At 38.6% G+C, this 16533-nt stretch overlaps 4 protein-coding genes and 1 long non-coding RNA gene across 5 annotated transcripts in view; 2 read left to right on the forward strand and 3 right to left on the reverse strand.

Moving 5' to 3' along the window:
• On the reverse strand, positions 1 to 1417 carry LOC103520519. Its single transcript, XM_008485618.3, has 3 exons — positions 1183 to 1417; positions 647 to 850; positions 1 to 360 (listed from the first exon to the last, which is right to left on the reverse strand). The coding sequence occupies exons 1-3, from the start codon at positions 1288 to 1290 to the stop codon at positions 70 to 72; spliced, it is 603 nt and encodes a 200-aa protein (XP_008483840.1). The 5' UTR covers positions 1291 to 1417; the 3' UTR covers positions 1 to 69.
• A 2399-nt stretch (positions 1418 to 3816) lies between these two features.
• Positions 3817 to 5220, forward strand: LOC103520521 (putative uncharacterized protein DDB_G0271974). The gene is made up of 2 exons (XM_008485620.3): positions 3817 to 4044; positions 4518 to 5220. The coding sequence occupies exons 1-2, from the start codon at positions 4016 to 4018 to the stop codon at positions 4786 to 4788; spliced, it is 300 nt and encodes a 99-aa protein (XP_008483842.1). The 5' UTR covers positions 3817 to 4015; the 3' UTR covers positions 4789 to 5220.
• A 753-nt stretch (positions 5221 to 5973) lies between these two features.
• Positions 5974 to 6742, forward strand: LOC108253850. The gene is made up of 2 exons (XR_001809828.2): positions 5974 to 6227; positions 6701 to 6742. It is a non-coding gene; the product is annotated as an uncharacterized LOC108253850 (long non-coding RNA).
• A 2922-nt stretch (positions 6743 to 9664) lies between these two features.
• Positions 9665 to 11219, reverse strand: LOC103520520. Its single transcript, XM_008485619.3, has 3 exons — positions 10985 to 11219; positions 10449 to 10652; positions 9665 to 10162 (listed from the first exon to the last, which is right to left on the reverse strand). Exons 1-3 carry the CDS (start codon positions 11090 to 11092, stop codon positions 9872 to 9874), a joined length of 603 nt encoding a protein of 200 aa, XP_008483841.1. The 5' UTR covers positions 11093 to 11219; the 3' UTR covers positions 9665 to 9871.
• A 3420-nt stretch (positions 11220 to 14639) lies between these two features.
• The window catches only part of LOC103520522 (tetratricopeptide repeat protein 21B-like), a 2863-nt gene continuing 969 nt past the window's right edge, over positions 14640 to 16533 (reverse strand). Inside the window, exons 2-3 of the mRNA XM_026831600.1 lie at positions 15095 to 15254; positions 14640 to 14832 (exon numbers count right to left, since the gene is read on the reverse strand). Of these exons, the coding sequence (XP_026687401.1) occupies positions 14710 to 14832; positions 15095 to 15254 (283 nt within the window). The 3' untranslated portion in view covers positions 14640 to 14709. The remainder of the gene's footprint in view (positions 14833 to 15094; positions 15255 to 16533) is intronic.

The raw sequence follows: 16533 nt of genomic DNA on the forward strand, positions 1-16533 counted from the left end.
CATATGACACATTTTATCAAGAGTTTCTCCCACAGAAAATACTTGAGATCAAAATTGGTCCTGTACCAATTAAATTGGCTGATCAAACACATGATAAGGGAAATCTATCATACATGGGAAACCGGTTTTTAATCCACACACAGTTGATACCAGAATGAGTGTCCTCTTGGCCGTATGATTTGCAGTTTTTTCAATATTCAGGTCCCCGTTGATCAGATTTAGATTGAATTCTTGACACAAGCTGGGTATCGCTTCACTGTCTATGCTCCAGTGAACAAGAGGTAGCTTGTGATTCACATTGATGAGAGCTATCCGCCCGCACAAGAATATTGAATCTAGGTAGAATATGCTTTCTCTAATCTGGAAAGGGAAATAATGGTAAAATTAGACTTGGAATGGGGGACATTGGCCATAGAGCAGACCACAATTTCCTAACCAGCCTAGCTAGCTGGTAGTTAAAATAAGTGTTTACATTGCTCAACAAGCCAGTTTCAGCTAGGTTGTTTCTCTCCCTCCCTCCAATCCCATCCCTTCTTTCACACACTTCCTCTCTCTCCCTCCCTTCAATGAAAGTACATAATTACATGACCTTTTATTTCTTACCCTTCCCAGGTAGTTAATATGTGAAAATCTTCCATAAATTTACCTGGTCTAAACAGGTCGGATTGGTCACATCAACTAGAAATACAATGTAGTCAGCGTGAATACTGACAGGTCCCGTTTCTCTCTCCGCAACACTGTCTATGCTCGGCAGACATTTGGTTGTGAATTTGTAGTTCCAGTTCTCCGTTTCATTCACATGCTGCATACATTTCTCTAATTTTTTACAGTCTGAATCATGTCCGACAATCTGGAATTTAAAATGTCATTTTAATCAAAGGTCAATATTTTCTTCAGTTGTTTTCTAGAGGCTGGTGCACCCTGAAATAGCTGCCAGCATGTGTCCAAAACGATGACCCATCAAGATACCATTTTTTTTTTTTTTAATGACATTTCATTTGATTAATTTTATTGTGTGCTACAACTCATGAACAGTTGGTCCAAAATTAATGAAATTTGGTACACATCTTCAGCACACAAAGGATTTTATCTGGCTAACTTCTGGGTGGCAATGGATCTTCGAGAGGCTAAAAAGACTCCCTTCTGAGTTCTAAAGATGAGTGCTGGTCTGCTGGTACTTACCACTATTGACAAAACATCCACTATGCCTTTGGGGTGAAGACATACAATTTTACTAGCCCCACTACCACTGTGGTTTTCGTTACCCGCGTAATCACCTAACGTAGACATTTCACTTGGAATTTGAATATGATAGATTAAAGAAGCACTAAGGACGTTTTAATTTTAGATTTAATTTAGAAAATAAAAGATAAAAGAAATCCCCATTTGATGCACGAAGATTGCAGGCAAAAGCAAAATTTGCAAGTTGCAAAAAAAAATTGTAAACAAATCAATCGACGGCCATGTTTTTAAACTGAAATTGGGGACTTCCTAAAAAAAAGTGGAAGCGGACACAAGGGGTGATACGCTTTTTGTAACATCCTGTATAAACTCTTGCTTCACTTTCAAGAAAAAAATCTGAATCCGGTCAATAGATCTGTTGCGGGTTCGATTCCCGCCCGGGGCGGATTTTATCCTGATGGGATAATGTTCGTTCTCGGAACGGCTGGCTTTCTCCTAGATCCTATCATCCTTCTCTCCGATTTCAGGAAGATAAGATCTCTGTTATAGTTCCCCCTTATTGAGCTCCTTTTTTAATTTCCCCTAACATCTCGTGCCCCATTTCCAGATCTAGTAGCTAAGGTCTCTGTTGTAGTTCCTTCTATCAAACTTCTTCTTCAATTTCCCCTAATATCCACACCTCATGTCTTCTTCAAGTTTCAAGTTTAAAAGTTTCATGTATTTCAACTCAAAACAAATTGTTTACATGTTACAAGCTCAAAATAGAAATAGAAAAATTAAAATTCTTTCCAGATCTAGTGCGACATAACAGCACCTGGTTACACAAGGTTCAGGAGAACATGAAGTCTCAGAGCAAGGATCAGGGTAGTGCTACCACCGACACTCCTAGGGGGGAACAGAGAGACCCGGTGCTCATCAGTCAAATCAAACAGGAGATGATTCGACAGTGCAATATATTTTTATTAAAGGTCTAAATATTTTTAATTATATATTTTTATGATCATCAGATAACGAAGTATTTTTTTACATTACTAATTTCATTTTTATCAAGGAAAGAAGTTTTTCTCTAATTTATTGAAATAGCTTTCAAACTAGAGATGTGAAAAAATGAATGAGTGAGTTATTAAAAATTAGTCACATCCTAAAAATCATTTTTAACCTGGGGGAATTTATTTTTTAAACTCATATTTTTAAGAACGATTTTATACATTTTTGAAGAACGTATTTTTCTAGAATTTTTAATATTTTAGTGGAACAATACATTGTTTTAGTATTTTTTAACTTAGATTTTCTAAAGAAAGACAGAATCAATATATTGACTAAAGTTTATCAGTGCCTTCATTCAATAGTGACGATTACTTTTTATACAAACGAATTATTTCAAAAAAAAAAAAAAACGAAACAGCAATATATTTTTATTAAAGGTCTAAATATTTTTAATTATATATTTTTATGATCATCAGATAACGAAGTATTTTTTTACATTACTAATATTGATTTAGGTTTCATTTTTATCAAGGAAAGCAGTTTTTCTCTAATTTATTGAAATAGCTTTCAAACTAGAGATGTGAAAAGAATGAATGAGTGAGTTATTAAAAATTAGTCACATCCTAAAATATGAAAATCCCTTCCTCTTGCTATACGGAGTTAGGATCTGACTCATTAACTGAGTAGTTCATTGAAAAGAATAGTTCTTTTTTATTTAACTCACTCTGTCCACACCTCTAGGTATTTCAAAATAGTAGATCTTCGTACCTATGATATATATTTTTATATGAATTCTTTTTTATTTAACTCACTCTGTCCACACCTCTAGGTATTTCAAAATAGTAGATCTTCGTACCTATGATATATATTTTTATATGAATTTTTTTTTATACTGATATATTTTTTAGTCTTTTTCTGAAAACATTGATCATTGAAGGAGCATAGATTTTTAAACATTTTATCTTGTAGGTCTTTTACTAAAGAAGAGCCTAACATTATTTGAGTCCCTTTTTAGGTAAAACGGCTTTTCTAATGGGGAATATTGTTGAGAATCAGTGAAAGAATCATGTTGACATCTCCATTATTCATCAAGATTCACGAGTTTATGTAAAATCCTCCCAATACTTTTCACTGGAAATCAAAACCAAAGCTGTTATACTCAAAAATTCAATCATTCTCGTCTCAAGGCCTTGTTGAATAAAACTCTTCAATTTGTTTATATTTGGCTCATCCTATTATTAGCATTAGTTTGTTCGTTTGTTGTATATGATTTTGTTCATTTGTATTATTTTTACAAAGAAATAGATCCTAAAACTTATTTTTAAATTATTTTATATGGGTTTGTTTGTTTGTTTTTTCCAAGAGTTTTCATAGGGGGAACTGTAACTGCTAAGGTCTTATCATCCCCAAAGCGAAGGACAGGAGAAAGCCCGCCATTCCTAGAACGAACCTTATTTGTTCAGGATAAAATCCGCCCCGGGCGAGAATCGAACCCGCAACTTTTTACGTAGGAATCGACCTTTTATTCATAATTTTTACCCAACTGCAACTGCTCCATTCTACCTCCCTGATGTCGGAGAAGCGAGCAAACGCTTCATTCACTGCGCACGCAGCATGTCATTGTACGTGAAGCTAGCAACTTTTCACCCGATTTTCGAAGTTTTAAAAGTTTTTGGCATTTTGGTTTTTCCGACAAGATTTTCATTAATATTTCATTTCCTGTAAAGTATACGGTTAGGTTTCTGTTCTGTTCACCTCTAACCTCAGCAAAGGCAGCTAGCTGCCAGGGGACACTACGGCTTAACGAGCTTTGGACACCTAGCTACACCAAAACAGACCCGGCGAAATGGCGGTATCCTCGAAGGATAAAGATTCGTAAGTACCTACCGCCGACAAATTGAATTTGAATAATTTTAGGCTTCAAACGAAGTGGAGAGCATAGAGTTTCTTGCTATCAGTTCTATGCGGTTAGAATTCATCACTTCACTCTACCTGCTCTTTACACAATGCTCCTCTCTCCACTCTGTTTTGAGCGCTAGCAACTAAGTTTCCAGCGGCAACAACCAACAACACATTGAATGCACCAGGACCTATTAGATACTCTGCGCTTTACACTCACAGTTTTTGAACAGGGCTAACTGTGTCCTGAATGCAAACCCTCCGGTCCCTATCAACAACAGAGGTGGAGTCACCGATGGAGTAACAAGGTGGAAGCTGCTACAAGAACAGAACCAGGTACACTTGTTTAGTACCCAATGGGTGGCCATCTGGACAGTCTATGCTGAGATAAGATGCTGTTTGCAATGAGCTGAATGTCCTATTTCCTAATTTAACTTTTTCTTCCCCAGATCAAGCAAGAAAGATGAGTCAAAGAAAGAGAAAGATGAAAAGAAAGAGCGTGGAAGAGATCGTACCAAAAAGTCCCGAGCATCATCATCTGGGTCAAGCAGTGACTCGAGTAGTCGGAGTGGATCGAGTAGCAGCTCCAGCTCAAGTGGGTCCAGTAGTAGCTCGGGAAGTAGTTCTCGATCATCTTCATCTTCCTCGTCTAGTAGCTCAAGTGACTCATCTGCTGCCCGTGCTAAGTTAACAGCAAAAATCATCCACTTACTTAACTAATAAAAGAAGAACACTAGGGAACTAAAGGATAGTTAAAAAGTTAATTTTCCAATCCTAGAGAGACGTACAGAAGAAACGTAGAAATTGTCCAGGAGAGAATACAAATAGAATTACTTTTTTTTTTACTTTTTGAAGCTGTTTTGTAGAACTGAAACAGCGGAGCTCTTTTTGTCACGAAATCAAAGTAGAACAGGATAGGAGAAAGCCAGCCGTTCCGAGAACGAACCTTATCTGTCTACGATTAAGTCCGCCCCGGTTGGGAATCGAGCCCGCGACCTAGCGCTTACAAGACAGGCGTGCTGAAGTACCTAGCAACTTCGGTCGAGTAGAAATTTTCAGTAAATAATTGTGTAAATAAATGGTTAGTTTTGTCCTTTTCTTGGACGTAAATTTTTCTAAACTGAAGAATATTGAGATAGATTTTTTTTTTTGGCCTGGCGCACTTGTAACCTATCTCTCGAAATGGGGCTCAACCACTTTTTTTTTTCTTCGCTGATAAAGGAAGTTCGAAACACGCTGATCTCAATAGAAATGCTTAAAATTTCATACAATCCTAGAGAGACGTACAGAAGAAACGTAGAAAATTGTCCAGGAGAGAATCCAAATAGAATTAATTACCTTTTTTTTATTACTTTTTGAAGCCGTTTTGTAGAACTGAAACAATGGAGGTCTTTTTGTCACGAAATCAAAGTAGAACAGGATAGGAGAAAGCCAGCCGTTCCGAGAACGAACCTTATCTGTCTACGATTAAGTCCGCCCCGGTTGGGAATCGAGCCCGCGACCTAGCGCTTACAAGACAGGCGTGCTGAAGTACCTAGCAACTTCGGTCGAGTAGAAATTTTCAGTAAATAATTGTGTAAATAAATGGTTAGTTTTGTCCTTTTCTTGGACGTAAATTTTTCTAAACTGAAGAATATTGGGATAGATTTTTTTTTGGCCTGGCGCACTTGTAACCTATCTCTCGAAATTTCACACAAGTTGAGAAATTGGAAGGACAAAAAAATTAAAAACTTAGAAAAATACAAGAGTAAGATGAACAGTCTTAAAAAGAGAAATTCTAAACAATAAATACTAGCGGTATAATACAAAATAGTAGAAATGTCACCTCCCTGATGTCGGAGAAGCGAGCAAACGCTTTATTCACTGCGCACGCAGCATGTCATTGTACGTGAAGCTAGCAACTTTTGATATTGACCCGATTTTCGATGTTTTTGGCTTTTTGGCATTTGGCATTTTGGATTTTCCGATTTTTCCGACAAGATTTTCATTAATATTAATATTTCATTTCCTGTAAAGTATACGGTTAGGTTTCTGTTCACCTCTAACCTCAGCAAAGGCAGCTAGCTGCTAGGGGACACTACGGCTTAACGAGCTTTGGACACCTAGCTACACCAAAACAGACCCGGCGAAATGGCGGTATCCTCGAAGGATAAAGATTCGTAAGTACCTACCGCCGACAAATTGAATTTGAATAATTTTAGGCTTCAAACGAAGTGGAGAGCATAGAGTTTCTTGCTATCAGTTCTATGCGGTTAGAATTCATCACTTCACTCTACCTGCTCTTTACACAATGCTCCTCTCTCCACTCTGTTTTGAGCGCTAGCAACTAAGTTTCCAGCGGCAACAACCAACAACACATTGAATGCACCAGGACCTATTAGATACTCTGCGCTTTACACTCACAGTTTTTGAACAGGGCTAACTGTGTCCTGAATGCAAACCCTCCGGTCCCTATCAACAACAGAGGTGGAGTCACCGATGGAGTAACAAGGTGGAAGCTGCTACAAGAACAGAACCAGGTACACTTGTTTAGTACCCAATGGGTGGCCATCTGGACAGTCTATGCTGAGATAAGATGCTGTTTGCAATGAGCTGAATGTCCTATTTCCTAATTTAACTTTTTCTTCCCCAGATCAAGCAAGAAAGATGAGTCAAAGAAAGAGAAAGATGAAAAGAAAGAGCGTGGAAGAGATCGTACCAAAAAGTCCCGAGGAAGATGAACAGGAGGTGGTCAGTCCGAGGAGAACGACACGGGCTGTGAAGAGAAAGTCGTAGGAATTTGCCATCCGACAGATGAACAGGAGGTGGTCAGTCCGAGGAGAACGACACGGGCTGTGAAGAGAAAGTCGTAGGAATTTGCCATCCGACCAGTATGCCAATGTCTCAGGATCTCGATGGATGACTCTTTGGTTAGATTCCCGGGGTCAGCTACAACCTTAACAACATCGATAGTTAGGAAATCGTAGGGTAGGCTCATCGTTGGGCGAATGTTTGCCCCATCGTTGGCCAGCGGTGAGACAGCGCGCCAACCCATACATTTTTCCAACCATCAAAATATAAGGGTAAGACCAACAACTACAAACAACATCGATAGTTAGGAAATCGTAGGGTTGGCTCATCGTTGGGCGAATGGTTGCCCCATCGTTGGCCAGCGGTGAGACAGCGCGCCAACCCATACATTTTTCCAACCATCAAAATATAAGGGTAAGACCAACAACTACCCAACCTAAAATGTTGTTGGGGGAAGATCACTAAAACTTTTTTTGGGTGGAAATTGAACTTGCGACCTAGCGCTTACAAGGCGTGCCACCTTCCTAGCTAACAAGTCTGGCATAAACTAAGTTCTCAGTTTTTGGCCTTGGCCTCAAGTATTCAAATCTAAGAGCCCGTTCCCACTTGGCGTGAGTTCCACCCCATTTCTTCCCGAATGTCCTGTAATTTAATTTTTTTTTCTGGACGACAAGTGGGAACAGGCACTAAGTAGTGTAAGAACGTTGACTTATTATTAACATATTCAGTTATGTTATTTTAAGTGAAATAGTAGCCAAGGGTTAAAGAGGGAAAAAGGAGGGCTAGTGAAATAGGAAGTTCTTAGGAGGAGAGAAAATATGTAAATAGGAAAACGCTGGGAAGAAGACTAAAATGTTCCCTGAAGAGGATTAACACAATAACAGGGTCCTGAGTGCTGTCTTCAGAAGACATAGAAGATTTTTTACGACTTGTAAAATAGTTTCCATCCGTCTGAGAACCACTGACCCTAAAACAATATACCCGTCATTAGAAACCTGATTTCGAGTTATTTACTTTTTTTCTGTTTGAAGATAAATCGATTCGGCCGATTTTCCCGAAGTTTGGCAAAAATAATTGTATTTTACTGAATTGTATTATTGTAAACTATCCCATCTGGGATTTTTAATAAATAAATAAATAAATAAAGTTCAAGAAGGAAATGTTCATATTCGTTTTTGGGATCAATCTGACGACCGGGTGCGCCATGAAAAAACTTCTTACTGATCCAATTATTATCTCACATTTGACTTGGTGGGACAAAGTCCATGCTCCATAAGGAATCAAGGACTGCATTGGAGTTAAAAGAGGAAATCGTAATAAGAACCTACCTAAAAGACTAATCTCTTAAATTTAAACCTACTTATAAATACAACATACATACTCAAGGACAATAAATTATAGTATACAAGGTTTTATACCCATATTTTCCCCCCTGGGTTTTTTTTTTGTCTTTTCTCTAAGGCCAGTCTAACCTATTCAGTCTTATTCTAGTGCATCAAGCAGATTAATTTGAAGTTGGTTATGGAATTTGACTTGAGTATGTGTTAGTCTGTTTGTTCCACCATAACTCTCAAATGGTCTATCTAATTTGGAAATTCCAAAAATCTTCAACACACAGAAAACTTTCTCGTATTGATTCCCCGTACAAATAGTTGTGATCTTAAGTAAAAATAATAATAATAATGAAGAACTTACTAAAAATAAAAATGTAAATGCAGTTTCTTTGTGTTATTATGTCACAACTTTGGTGCTCACTGCAGCATTGTAGGATTTTTCCAATATCTCAATAACCAGGCCATGTTTTTAATTCCTGACCGGGCAGATTTTATCCTGAAGGGATAATGTTTGGAACATCTGGCTTTTTCCTATCCTGTCTTCCTTCTCTCTTTGATTTTGGGATGATAAGACCTTAGCAGTTACAGTTCCCTCTATCAAACCTAAATTATTGAGATGTATTACTTAAGTGAGGATCAACCTTTGTGACAACCATTGCCATTTGCTTGAAACAATCAAGTTTACTTTTTTCTAGTCAACTGACATCTTTTTTTCCTGAATCAAAGTTGTGAATTTATTTGTGTTAAAGCAGAGCCTTTTCACAACTTTTGTAGATACTGCAGGGTTACTAAGTGCCTCCTCTTTTGCAATCAATTTTGGAGGGTTTGGAACCCGAGCACTCCTACATCCTTCAGGCAACGAGACGAGCGCCTTGACCGCTTGGCCACTATACCATGTCTTTTGCAATCAATTTCCATATTTCAATATTATTTTTACCCTGGTAATGCTGCCACTGATTGCTACTCAATTGTCCTCACAAGGCTGAGTGCACCGCAAACTCCAAGCACAGGGATGAAATACACACAATCTCTGGTGTGCAAGCCTAGTGTGATACCCACTCGACCACGGAGGTTGCTCTTTTTCTCCTTAATATTTTGATACCTATTCTTCTTGTTATCCCATTTGTGTCAAATCCCTTGTTCCTTATTTCAGATCTCCATCACCAAAGCGCAAACGTCGCGAACGTTCGCCTACACCGAAGCCAGTGCGGATTCACATTGGTCATCAACAAAGCAACATACATAATAGGAAATAAGAGGAATGAAGTAATTCTGACAGACACACCAATGCCAACTTTTACAATATCTTTCACATACAAAATTGTATACACCCAAAAGTAAAGAATTGATTGTGCTGTGCAACTTATAATGTTGGTAAGTTAGTGAAACAAATAACCAAGCAATAAAACCAAAGGAAACATGACCAAGTTCAATGAAAAAGAAAAGAAGTGAGGAAAACTTAGAAAATAGTGTAAAAAAAGCTTGCAGAGAAGTAAATGCAAAATGAGGACATAACTGTTATTTACAATTAAACAAATAGGAGTTGTAGAGAAGAGTCACATCAATTCATATTATAATTATTTTAAGTCGTACTGAGGTAAACTTTTCTTCATATGACACATTTTATCAAGAGTTTCTCCCACAGAAAATACTTGAGATCAAAATTGGTCCTGTACCAATTAAATTGGTTGATCAAACACATGATAAGGGAAATCTATCATACATGGGAAACCAGTTTTTAATCCACACACAGTTGATACCAGAATGAGTGTCCTCTTGGCCGTATGATTTGCAGTTTTTTCAATATTCAGGTCCCCGTTGATCAGATTTAGATTGAATTCTTGACACAAGCTGGGTATCGCTTCACTGTCTATGCTCCAGTGAACAAGAGGTAGCTTGTGATTCACATTGATGAGAGCTATCCGCCCGCACAAGAATATTGAATCTAGGTAGAATATGCTTTCTCTAATCTGGAAAGGGAAATAATGGTAAAATTAGACTTGGAATGGGGGACATTGGCCATAGAGCAGACCACAATTTCCTAACCAGCCTAGCTAGCTGGTAGTTAAAATAAGTGTTTACATTGCTCAACAAGCCAGTTTCAGCTAGGTTGTTTCTCTCCCTCCCTCCAATCCCATCCCTTCTTTCACACACTTCCTCTCTCTCCCTCCCTTCAATGAAAGTACATAATTACATGACCTTTTATTTCTTACCCTTCCCAGGTAGTTAATATGTGAAAATCTTCCATAAATTTACCTGGTCTAAACAGGTCGGATTGGTCACATCAACTAGAAATACAATGTAGTCAGCGTGAATACTGACAGGTCCCGTTTCTCTCTCCGCAACACTGTCTATGCTCGGCAGACATTTGGTTGTGAATTTGTAGTTCCAGTTCTCCGTTTCATTCACATGCTGCATACATTTCTCTAATTTTTTACAGTCTGAATCATGTCCGACAATCTGGAATTTAAAATGTCATTTTAATCAAAGGTCAATATTTTCTTCAGTTGTTTTCTAGAGGCTGGTGCACCCTGAAATAGCTGCCAGCATGTGTCCAAAACGATGACCCATCAAGATACCATTTTTTTTTTTTTTAATGACATTTCATTTGATTAATTTTATTGTGTGCTACAACTCATGAACAGTTGGTCCAAAATTAATGAAATTTGGTACACATCTTCAGCACACAAAGGATTTTATCTGGCTAACTTCTGGGTGGCAATGGATCTTCGAGAGGCTAAAAAGACTCCCTTCTGAGTTCTAAAGATGAGTGCTGGTCTGCTGGTACTTACCACTATTGACAAAACATCCACTATGCCTTTGGGGTGAAGACATACAATTTTACTAGCCCCACTACCACTGTGGTTTTCGTTACCCGCGTAATCACCTAACGTAGACATTTCACTTGGAATTTGAATATGATAGATTAAAGAAGCACTAAGGACGTTTTAATTTTAGATTTAATTTAGAAAATAAAAGATAAAAGAAATCCCCATTTGATGCACGAAGATTGCAGGCAAAAGCAAAATTTGCAAGTTGCAAAAAAAAATTGTAAACAAATCAATCGACGGCCATGTTTTTAAACTGAAATTGGGGACTTCCTAAAAAAAAGTGGAAGCGGACACAAGGGGTGATACGCTTTTTGTAACATCCTGTATAAACTCTTGCTTCACTTTCAAGAAAAAAATCTGAATCCGGTCAATAGATCTGTTGCGCTTACTTGGGTGATGTTTCAAAGTCATAGAGCAGGAAAAATGAGGACCAACGGAATTTTTCTTTTTCTTACCGAGGCCGAGGTCCCGGCAGATTCAGATCCCCGGGTAGGAAGCGATCTCCGCCCGCCGCGAGACCTCCTGCCCGGCGGAGATCAAGATCCCCGGCTAGACGGAGGAAGTATAGTCGATCCAGCTCGAGTAGTTCCCGGTAAAGCCCGAGTTAACGCGAAGTTGATAGATCGAGCGATGAAAGAAATAGGGAAGCGTGGGGTAGTTTTGAGCCATGGCGTAAATTAGGGTCTAAACACATGCTAAGGTTTTTTTTTATGTATCATGAATTATTCCGACCCAAATTGAACAGTCGTGTATTGTTTTGAATAATTCAGGACCCAAGCTGGCCGAGTGTTTCCTTCGGTCTGGAGCTTATTCAAGAGCACCTACAACAAGTTATGAGACTGTATTATCTCGCCATTAATACTCCCCACCCTACCTCAAACGAAACATAATCCCCTAACATCGGAGTAAAATTAATAGTATGAGGCAAGTCGTGTGATGTTCACAACAGATTTTTTTTCGGTACCAAACCCCCCATTCTTTCCCTGTGTTCCTCACATGGTAATTTTCTTTTCAGCCGACTTTCAAGATTCTTGCGCCTAAAAGATGCGAAAAAGAAGTGTATCATGAATTATTCCGACCCAAATTGAACAGTCGTGTATTTGAATAATTCAGGATCCAAGCTAACCAAGTATTTCCTTCGGTCTGGAGCTTATTCAAGAGCACCTACAACAAGTTATGAGACTGTATTATCTCGCCATTAATACTCCCCACCCTACCTCAAACGAAACATAAACCTAACATGGGAGTAAAATTAATAGTATGAGGCAAGTCGTGTGATGTTCACAACAGATTTTTTTAGGTACCAAACCCCCATTCTTTCCCTGTGTTCCTCACATGGTAATTTTCTTTTCAGCCGACTTTCAAGATTCTTGCGCCTAAAAGATGCGAAAAAGAACAGATAAATCGATTTAAATAATACCGATAAATCGTAAAGTTTGACGTCACGACATATGCTCCCGTAGGCGATGACGTCATGTGAGAACTCACTGTTGAAGATGTTAACAATAAAGTGTACTACGTTAAGAACTGATACGAACTAAGAAAAACAAAACTTGTTGACTTTTTTTTACTCATTTCAATTTTCGTCTACACTACCTCTTTGGTCTATTTCCCTCTCACAAGATATGAGATGTAAAAATTTTCTTGAATTCTTAATTGTTTTAATTTACGACTTAGAAAATGTCCTTTATTAGTTTATTCTGATGATTTCATGTTAATAAATAATTTTTGTCTTATTATGATCTTCAGAAATTGAGTTTGTAATTAATTTATTTCAATATTTTTAATAAAACAAGTATTAAAAAGATTTTAAAGAAAAGTTTAAACAAAGGCTTAAAAATAATAATATTGCGATTCTAATCCTGTTTTAATCGATCAAATACAGTCTGGCTGGGGGACGTTAAACAAGGGGGAGAACAGGCTGAATTTCCCTTGCCAAAGAAATAGCCGATTGCGAAGGGCATCCCTCGTAAAACATTGGTGACCAAAACCAAATGTCAGCCCAAGAGCGATCACTCTAGGGCTGATTAAGAGGCTGACGAAAAATGCCGAACCCGTCTGAACACGGGAAAAGGCGAAGAAGAAGATTATCCTATCAAATGTATTAGACCTTGTTTAGACTGCCGAGGTAAGGGGTCCTTTCAGTCCTATTCGGGCAGGATAAACATGACATATATTGGCAAACATGACATATATTGGCAAACATGACATATATGGGCAAACATGACATATATTGGCAAACATGACATATATTGGCAAACATGACATATATTGGCAAACATGACATATATTGGCATATTCTATTCTAACACAAGAAAATTCAAGTGTATCTTCTAAATTTAAAGGGGGTTCAACGTCTCCTAAATTTTCACAAACTGGATGGAGGTTTCTTCTAAGTTCTCAAATGTACCATCGCCTTTTCGAAGATCTGCTTATGCACTTTCGGATAGCTGGGGTGAGCTTTCATCAAGTTTGAGGTCAATATCATAAACAGGACCGGAGCTATGGACTTTTCAATATTTAAAGTCGCCATGTTCTTTCTTTGATAGAGAAAGCACCAAAAATAACGAAAACATTATGAAAGGTGACACCTATGAGCTTGGAATTGGTTACTTTCATGATTCAGCTCGGAATTCGCACTCAACAGTGTGATTTTGAAATTTTGGACCCGAGACGCTTCTTTCGATAGTCAGGGCCGAAATTTGAAATCTCAATTTCAGGTCCGAATTTCGGGCTAAAATTGAGATTTCAAATATTCTGGCCTGAGGTTAATTTGTGTACATACAAACTCGGTGAGTTGTATTGTGAATTGTCTTACCTTTATAAGAGACTCGGCCGTTTCCAACGAACCATTCCCGCCATTGCCCCGATTCGAACACCCGATCTCTGGATTAGCGAGACAGATCTCGACCATATTGTGCAAGCTCTGTTGACCCCACTCTGGATCATGCTTGGCCCTGTTGAACTGAGCTAGGGCCCCCAGAGGGTTCCCTGTGTACCACTCGTATAGGCCTGCAAATGAAACCATCATCATCATCATGGGCAACCGTTATCTGTCCACTGCTGGACAAAGGTCTCTTCTTCATTCCTCCATTGAATTCTATCCTCTGCTTTAAACATCCAGTTACAAATACTAATACAGTAGAACCTCGATATAACGCACCTTGATACAACGTAATTTCCCTTCCGCTCAGAATAGGTTTTTTTTTTTTTTTTTTTTTTAGAATGTCATGAAGTACGAAGTACCTCTCAATGTAGTATGTGGCCCGCATACACATGGAAGTTGGAAACCCCTGATATAGAAAGTAGGTAACAGAAAAGAGAATGTTGAGGTGGAGTTACGAGGTTGGACAGAATCAGGAATGAAGTCATAAGGAATAGGATAAAGGTAACAGAAGTGTCAAGGAAGATCCAGGAAAGGAGACTGCAGTGGTATGGTCATGTTGAAAGAAGAGATGAGAGCTACATAGGGAAACATGTCGAGAGAATGGAAGTGAGGGGGAGAAAAGGGCGAGGGAGACCGAAGAAAAGGCGGAAGGATTGTGTGAATGAAGATTTGAGTGAGGAGAATTTATCAGGACATGAGATACACCAATAGGGGTGGCCGGAACCTGGAGGGGACTGATTCGTGCTTCTAAAAAAAGAAAAAAAAGCCCGTGTTTTAAAAACATCGAACCCGGGACTCTCTACTCACCATAATCCTCACGGTTCTCAGCTATGGTAGCCAGAAGTTCATAACTCTTAGCACTGCTCTGATTATAACTTAGAGTTCGCTTTATCAAATCAGAAGCTCTATCTGGCCTTGATTCCTGAGAACAAATTGATTTTTTTTTAAAGAGGTTTGACAGAGGGAACTGTAACTGCTATGGTCTTATCGTCCCGAAATGGAAGAGAGAAGGAAGACAGGATAGGAGAAAGCCAGCCGTTCCGAGGACGAACATTATCCCATAAGGATAAAATCCACCCCGGGCGGGAATCGAACCCGCGGCCTAGCGCTTACAATACATACGCGCTACCAACCAAGCTAACTAGGCTGGCCCCTAGGTGATTACTGATTGGTTGGTTACCTACCTGAATATGAAGTTCAGCCAATAGGAGCCAGCAGGATTCTAGATAATCTGCCTCTTCAAAGTTCCACATGGCCTTGGCAAATAGTTTCAATATGTTGCGGGCCCGAGATGACTGGTTCTGCTGAACAAAACATTTGGCCAGTCCTAGCGAAGCTCCCACCCTGTAAATAGAATAGAACAGGTAGGTATAGCATTACGAGAACCTATTTGAAGTTATTTTTGCATGCTACCTGACCATTTTGTGAAAGACCATAAGTTGAAAATTGGGAAGAGGAAAAAGTGGAGCCTTACCAGAGAGGGAGGGAGGGAGGGAGGGAGGGAGAGAGATTCGTAGATTCCTAGTAGCTTAACCCATCCTTTAGGGCTGTTCGCCCCTACACCTAAGCCTCGGAGTGGGCTTTTTGTGTTTGGACGAAAAAGAAAAAATGAAGATGGGATTGTGTTGTTTTCATGTTTGAATGTTTTCTGTTGTCTGAAAGCTACTCACTCTGAGATATGCTTTTGTGGAATGTCCTGGGAATATGTTTTACCAAGCTTTGAGATGTGAGAACTTACTGTTGAAGATGTTAACAATAAAGTGTACTACGTTAAGAACTGATACGAACTAAGAAAAACAAAACTATTTGACTTTTTTTTTTTACTAACTCATTTCAATTTTCGCCTACACTACCTCTTTGGAGTCTTTGGTCTATTTCCCTTTCACAAGATATGAGATGTAAAATTTTTCTTAATTGTTTTAATTTACTATTTAGAAAATGTTCTTTTATTCTGATGATTTCATGTAAATAAATAATTTTTCTTATTATGATCTTCAGAAATTGAGTTTGTAATTAATTTATTTCAATATTTTTAATAAAAAAAGTATTGTTTTTTAAAGGATTTTAAAGAAAAGTTTCAACAAAGGCTTAAAAATAACATTGCGATTCTAATCCTGTTTTAATCGATCAAATACAGTCTGGCTGGGGGACGTTAAACAAGGGGGAGAACAGGCTGAATTTCCCTTGCCAAAGAAATAGCCGATTGCGAAGGGCATCCCTCGTAAAACATTGGTGACCAAAACCAAATGTCAGCCCAAGAGCGATCACTCTAGGGCTGATTAAGAGGCTGACGAAAAATGCCGAACCCGTCTGAACACGGGAAAAGGCGAAGAAGAAGATTATCCTATGTCGTGTTTATAAACCCTACTGTATTAAAAAAAAGACTAACCTTGGCAGTAATAATAGCCTGGAGTTGCACACTTTCCTGCCTTGGTCAGTAGGGTGGGGACATTTTGCCGTAGAGTCGCTAGACGTCGCTGAATTTCTATATATCTCGCCAGAGCGGTGAAGTTGGTCGCTCCCGCCTCCCCTCGGTCGCTACCTGGAACAAATACAATTGAACAGATTTTAATTTAATTAATAAATTGAAAAAAGAAAAAAAACAAATTGTGAATAACGACAA

The sequence above is a fragment of the Diaphorina citri genome, unplaced genomic scaffold (genome assembly GCF_000475195.1).
Source record: "Diaphorina citri unplaced genomic scaffold, Diaci psyllid genome assembly version 1.1 scaffold3734, whole genome shotgun sequence".
NCBI lineage: Eukaryota > Metazoa > Arthropoda > Insecta > Hemiptera > Psyllidae > Diaphorina > Diaphorina citri.

What these genes read in the sequence shown, in the direction of transcription:
- LOC103520519 (XM_008485618.3), bottom strand. Translation starts at nt 1,290, where the DNA reads ATGTCTACGTTAGGTGATTACGCGGGTAACGAAAACCACAGTGGTAGT. An exon ending in TGGATGTTTTGTCAATAGTG is followed by an intron (nt 851 to 1,182) that starts GTAAGTACCAGC and finishes TTTAAATTCCAG; the next exon opens with ATTGTCGGACATGATTCAGA. An exon ending in ATCCGACCTGTTTAGACCAG is followed by an intron (nt 361 to 646) that starts GTAAATTTATGG and finishes TTCCCTTTCCAG; the next exon opens with ATTAGAGAAAGCATATTCTA.
- LOC103520521 (XM_008485620.3), top strand. Translation starts at nt 4,016, where the DNA reads ATGGCGGTATCCTCGAAGGATAAAGATTC. An exon ending in TCCTCGAAGGATAAAGATTC is followed by an intron (nt 4,045 to 4,517) that starts GTAAGTACCTAC and finishes TTTCTTCCCCAG; the next exon opens with ATCAAGCAAGAAAGATGAGT.
- LOC103520520 (XM_008485619.3), bottom strand. Translation starts at nt 11,092, where the DNA reads ATGTCTACGTTAGGTGATTACGCGGGTAACGAAAACCACAGTGGTAGT. An exon ending in TGGATGTTTTGTCAATAGTG is followed by an intron (nt 10,653 to 10,984) that starts GTAAGTACCAGC and finishes TTTAAATTCCAG; the next exon opens with ATTGTCGGACATGATTCAGA. An exon ending in ATCCGACCTGTTTAGACCAG is followed by an intron (nt 10,163 to 10,448) that starts GTAAATTTATGG and finishes TTCCCTTTCCAG; the next exon opens with ATTAGAGAAAGCATATTCTA.